Source organism: Sparus aurata, chromosome 12, assembly GCF_900880675.1.
Source record: "Sparus aurata chromosome 12, fSpaAur1.1, whole genome shotgun sequence".
Classification (NCBI taxonomy): Eukaryota; Metazoa; Chordata; class Actinopteri; order Spariformes; family Sparidae; genus Sparus; species Sparus aurata.
In genome coordinates, this window is record NC_044198.1 from 1,006,805 (window position 1) to 1,013,312 (window position 6,508).

General features: G+C 41.1%; 1 protein-coding gene across 1 annotated transcript; it reads right to left on the bottom strand.

Annotated features, from left to right (window-relative positions):
- Positions 1-4,436: 4,436 nt before the first annotated feature.
- On the bottom strand, positions 4,437-6,287 carry LOC115592130 (uncharacterized). The gene is made up of 4 exons (XM_030434655.1): positions 6,084-6,287; positions 5,875-6,006; positions 5,681-5,776; positions 4,437-4,991 (listed from the first exon to the last, which is right to left on the bottom strand). Exons 1-4 carry the CDS (start codon positions 6,183-6,185, stop codon positions 4,677-4,679), a joined length of 645 nt encoding a protein of 214 aa, XP_030290515.1. The 5' UTR covers positions 6,186-6,287; the 3' UTR covers positions 4,437-4,676.
- Between the last annotated feature and the right edge of the window lie 221 nt (positions 6,288-6,508).

A 6,508-nucleotide genomic window follows, 5' to 3' on the forward strand; every position in this document is an offset into this window, starting at 1 on the left:
CATAAATTGATGTTCTTAACCGCTGTACTATCGTCACAAACATACTAACCCTTCAGTATTTATACTATATAACATATCCCGCTGCCTGGGTAACTGGCTATTGGCTAATATGGCGAAAGTAGAGCCGCTATTGTTCTACTTTATGTTGATGTATGTAGCTATTGTAATGAAAAGCACAGGCGCCCGGTATTGATTAACTGATATTTTATTCCAAAAGTCGTCATAAAATAAAGGGAACCACCACATTTAACAGCCTAGAGGACCGAAGTAGATAAACCCGGTAGAAACAGTGCCCGTCCGTATGCGACGCTCCTTGAAGTACAGCGAACGCATCCGCAAAGAAGCGGGTATAATCTGATTGGTCAACAGCAGCCGGCCTTCTATTGGTTGACAGTGTTGATACACAAGAAAAATCCGTGAGCAGAGGAGAGATCCGAGAGCAGAACTTGACCTGTGAGCAGGTGTGTGTTCTGAGCGCGTGCACTTAGATCTGAGCGCGCAGAGGGCACATTTGAATGCAAGCGACATTTTTGTTTGCAAGAAGGAGAAATGTGAACACAGGCATGTGATTTTTTACTTTAAGCAGACATTTTGAAAGAAAGCAGAAGAAATTTAAATGCAAGCACAAAATGTGAGCATGAGGAGAAAGAATCTGAGCACGTGAAGGAGCTGTGTCACTGAAAAGGAATGAAATCATGCTCTCAAACTGAAAATCTATGCTCTTGATTAATGAATTGATCTAACTTCCATAGGATAGTTACTGACAGAGAAACTGTGCGTCAATTGATGCGACTGATGGACAGAAATGGGGTGGATCTGCGTGCATGCAACTGTTTGAGATGGCGGATGTATGTCAGTTGAGGGCCAAACTATGTATGGCATATAGATGGGTACGATAAATTAAAGCCATATGGCATATGCATCAGTGGGTGCATAGATGGCTATTCAAGAAAAATGAGGTGGCTAGAAGCATACAAAACCAACAGTGACCCTCATATTATTGCAGGTTATTTCATTGATGCCGTGACCGAAAACAATGGATGTCCACAGGAAATCAGGTACGATCTCGGCACTGAGAATACACACGTTGCAGTGATGCAAAAGTTTCTGCACAACAGTGAGGATGAGAATGGTATGGAGTGTGTCACTTTAGGTCCAAGTACTGGCAATCAAAGGATTGAATGTTGGTGGTGCACCTTGAGAAGTGAATGTGTCCAGTTTTGGATGGTTCACTTTGAACAGCTGAAATCAGATGGCTATTTTGTTGACAGCTTCACTGACAAATCACTGATCCAGTTTTGCTTACAAAATACCACACAGGTATAGTATCCTCAAAATATTGTTTATCAACACAAATGTAACTTGAACTGCAAGCAGTTATGAACGGGGGCCAAGCCCCCCGCGCGCCGCAGAGCCCACGGAAGTTGGCCCCAAAGGATGACGGGCTGGGGGGAAGTGCACCAGAAGTGCAAAAGGCTGAATGTGTGCCGATTTGGATTTGTTGTGATAAGCCACGCCCACATTGACCAGTCATGACCACCTTCAAGAAATGGCCTCAGGATTGGCCCTACATCATAGCGACCAAATGTTGTAAAAATCTGCGTAGCCGTTCTGGAGATATAAACTTCTTACCCTTTTAGCGCCCCCTAGTGGCCAAAATTCGCCTAATTCGGCTCATCCCTTCCCAGTCTCATGGCAACCAAGGATCTGAAATGTTGTGTTAATAGCATTTAGTTTGACCGAGATATCAAACAGTTTACATTTTTATAGCTAGCTACAGAAATTTGTTCTTTAATAATTTGCGCATTTTTTGACCTAGCAAAATCTTTTGATTACTTTAGATCAGGTCCAGCAGAAGAGTGTACGTGCCGAGTTTCATGCAGATCGGACAAAATCCCAAGGAGGAGTTTGAAAAAGTAGGTTTTGCATATGTGGCGATTCAGCGAACGAAAGGTGCGGCAGAAGTGGGTGTGTCCTATGTCAGAAAACCCAGCTCTATTTAGGGAACATATGGATATAAGGTTTGCAAATGTTTTATTTAAAATGTGGAAGTTACAGGCAAAAATGCGATTGCATCCATTATAGCGCCACCTATATTCCAATTTGCCCCAAATTTGGCACAGAGCCTCTGGATGACTTCAGGAATAATTGACTTAAGTTTGATGTTCAAAGCATTTAGTTTGACCGAAATATGAAACAATATGTGTTTTTTAGCTAGCAAAAAAGATTGTTTGGTTATAACTAGCAGATTTTTTGGAGTGCCAAAATTCTTTTGATAGCTTTTCATCAGACTCATCTGGAGATTCGATGTGCAAAGTTTAAGGCAGATGGCGCTTAAATTGTAGGAGGAGTTCGAAAAAGTAGGTTTTGCATATGTGGCGCTTTAGCAAACGAAATGTGCAGCAGAAGTGTCCTTCTGTGTCCTTCATAGTGTCCTATGTCAGACAACCCAGCTCTATTCAGGGAACATATGGATATAAAGTTTGCAAATGTGTTATTCAAAATGTGGAACTTACAGGCAAAGACGCGATAGCATCCATTATAGCGCCACCTAGTGGAGTACAAGTGCAATTTTTGGTATGTAAGAACTGTGTCCTATTCTATATGTACCATATAAATTTCAAAGCTCTCAGTATAATAGTTTGGCTGAAATTAATGTTTGTTGTTTATCTTGTAATAAGCCACACCCACATTGACCAGTCATGACCACCTTGAAGATATGGCGTCAGGATTGGCTCTACATCATATGACCAAATTTCGTAAAAATCTGTGTAGCCGTTGAAGAGATACAAACTTCCCATATTTTTAGCACCCCCTAGTGGCTAAGATTCGCCAAATTCAGCTCATCCCTTCCCAGTCTCATGGCAACCAAGGATCTAAAATTTGGTGTTAATAACATTTAGTTTGACCGAGATATCAAACAGTTTATGTTTTTATAGCTAGCAACCGAAATGTATTCGTTAATAATTTGCGCATTTTTTGACCGAGCAAAATACTTTAGATCAGGTCCAGCTGAGGAGTGTACGTGCCAAGTTTCTAACCGGAAGTGGGCGTGGCCAAGCGCAAAGTGATACAGCTCCATTCAGGGAATCTGGGGATACAAGGTTTTTGAATGTACAACATATGGTTTGGGAGTTATAGGCAAAAACGGCCTAGGTTATAGCGCCCCCTACAAGCAGATATATGTAGTTTTTTGTGTCTGAGATATTCGCAGGAGTCTGGACTAACCCTCCAAATTGCACCGCCCTCCCTTGCACGGTTTAGCCTGCAGTACCACTTTTAGCCGGAGAAAAATACAAATAAAAATCTTTACAATTACAATAGGGTTCCTAGCACCGCTGTTCCTAGGAAACATACACTTTCCCTCGGCCCCTCGGGCTTGGCCCCCTAATTATATGGACAACAGTTGTTTTGGTGCGTGTATGTGACAGCTAATCCTGATGGTGGTGCTGTGTTGGGGGTAAAATCTTTGGGTTTTCGCAGGGCTTGGTCATTTGACCTGGAATTATTTTTGTCTTCAGTGAGTAGGGCTATGCGTGCTCTGTGGTGATGTTTTCCACCTGTCAGAAGTTCCTGGTGCTTGTGACTGATGCAGTGCTAAACCAGCAGAGACATACCTGTTCATGCACTTTGTAGTGCCATCCCTGAGGTTTTTGTCACCAACTCTGGACAACAAGGTTATCTGTAATGACAGAACACAAATGCTTTACCTGAGACAATACTAGTGTGGTCCAAAAAACATAACATCTTTCGCGCAGGTGCCTGGCTGTTCACAAAGGGAGCACATAGCACATTAGAGGTTTTTATTAAAGGACAATTCCATTTCATTTCAAACATGTGCCACAGTCTCGTAATACATTTACTCTAAAAAAATGAATTTAAAGATATTCCTCACCGTTGCTGCAGTTATGCATTAGCTTCTCTGTCCAAGCATCATCACAATGGCGTAAAACAGGGGCACCATAAAAAAAGAATAATTGAGAAAACTTGGAATTTCAAGGCAACCTTTTGCAGTAAGATTTTTGAATTGTGTCAGCGATTTGCTGTCATTGTCCTGACTGACATTTCATCGTGACAGCAAAACGTTGACACAATTCACATAACAGCGTAAATGGAATTGGTACAAGTGACATTTCATCGTTGTACCAATTATATTTACGCTGTTCTGTACATAGTCATTGCTATTAATTCTTAATTTTGTCAATATAAACGTGTTTATTTGCTCAGTAGCATAATTCATATAACTAGCAAAAGCTGATTACCTTCACAATCATTATTTATTTACCTGTATTTGAATAAATACACAATTCTAAATGGTGTTTGCTTTTTATTTTACTTCAATGTGCAAACATTAGTGGTAATGTAACAGTCAAGAATGGCACATCTGCCCAGAGGTAGTGACAATAACAGTCAAGAATGGCACATCTGCCCAGAGGTATACCACAAGTATGTAGGTATCCATACTATAAAAACACTTACAAGATCAAGATGTGACAATGTAACAGTCAAGAACGGCACATCTGCCCAGAGGTATACCACAGGTATAAAAACACTTAAAAGAAAAAGATGTGCCAATTTAAACAGTTGAACATTTAAACATTTCTGTTTAAGAGAACAGAACCAAGTGCATTGCATTGGTAAACTGGTAAGTGTCCCAGTGAAGTGCATGTCATTGTTTAAAGAAGAAGTTTGTTTTGCAATGACCGCACACGCTGTGTGCAATCAGAGCCAATTTCCATGAAGAGGTGTTGAAATGTGTCAAAAGTGTACTTGAGAGTCTTTGGACTTGAAATATTGAGAGCATAAAGCAGTCCAAAAAGGTATGCAAGTGCAGATGGAAGATCTGGCACTTCCTCCAGGACAATGGTCTCCTCCAAAATCACAGCAATGTTCTGCACCATTGCTGATGAAGTCGGTGCTACACCATCCTCGAGAACAAAGAGTATGCCCACAGCCACTCCATTGGTTGCCCCATCTTCTGGATCAGACTCCTGTAAAACCAGAGCAGTATTAAAATTTGATTTTAAGTCAAATATTTGACTACAGTACAAACTACATGCTTACATTACACTGTTAGGAAAGCATGGAGAAATTTGTCAAGGGAGTGCCCATCTTCCCCAGGTGAGTAATGAAAATTTCACATCTAACTGTGTCATAGAATATGAGCATCTGATAACACGAAGACAAAGAAATTAAAACACTGAAGGTGCGTTCACACCGAACACCCAAGTCGCATGGTTCGGTTGCCAAAGTGTGTGTGTGTGTGTGTGTGTGTGTGTGTGTGTGTGTGCGTCCACGCTGTGTGGATGTGTGTTGGATGTGTAGAAAAACTATAGAAACTGGAAGTAGAACCGAGCGTGCGTGACGTCACTTTGCGACGCAATGTCGACAAAATGAGGTATTTGAGCCATTTTATGGACACACGACTCACATGAGCAAAGCGATATTGCTCGCCAGGTCACGTCCCGTGTGATTGCAGCTTAAGACATTCTGATACAGCTCGCAAAATGTCAATAAACTACATTCTTGGGGGCATTCATAAGGATCTCAGAAATGCAGGAACATAAAGGTTGTTTCCTTGAGGGGGCCCTGTTGAAATATCTGGGAAGCACAGTACTAAAGCACTAATGTAGGCATGTCAAAATCATGATGCGGTCTTTTTGTGATATGTAGTACTTACGAGACATTGTTTGAATAAATCCATGGGCTCCTCCCGAAGGAACACTGGAAGACCTCGAAGTGCAGCATCCTTGCGATGTCTGACAATGTTAGAGGTCTACAAAAAAACAACACTATTTAGATTTTAAAAAAAGTTTGTGAACAAGAAAAATGATTTCACATGACATGAATAAATCAGTGTTTATAACATTGTACCTCATCATCAAGCTTATCTAAGACATCTTCCATTTCCTTTCCAAAAGCTCCTTTTGGTGTGTATTTGTCCACTGCAGTTCTGAATGTTCCCAGTAAGTCCTTGTTTGTGATGTGGAAAAACTCCTCACAGATCTGCCAAAACACATCAGGATATGTACAAATCACAACAATTACTAAGAATTCAAAATGATAAACATCTACACACTTACCTGTTCTTTAAAAAACAAAGCTGGCCATCTCTTTTGGACTTCCATCACCATTGGTTGCTCCTCCACTATCTCTTTTCTCCTTAGGGAAAATGTTAAGTCCATCTTCTCCCTCACAAATGAATGATCAAGTCGTGCTTTCTTGGATGCTTCCACCAAGAGAATTCTTTGTTCCTCAAGTGAGGCGTCATCTTGTTGTTGTGGATGTTGAGGAACATAGCTCACTTCTCCACGTTTAGCTCTCTTAAGGGTGTATTTAGTTGTATCCCCATCTGCTTTTTCGCTTTCTGTTAACAGACACTTCACTGCAACCTGCCTCTCGCAGCTTTGCTCTGTAATTATTGAGCTTGTTTCGAATGCTAACCAACCGTCCCTCATAGCCCTTGCCTTTACCAAGCTCCTTTAGGCAAGGGTACTTGCCTAAGCTG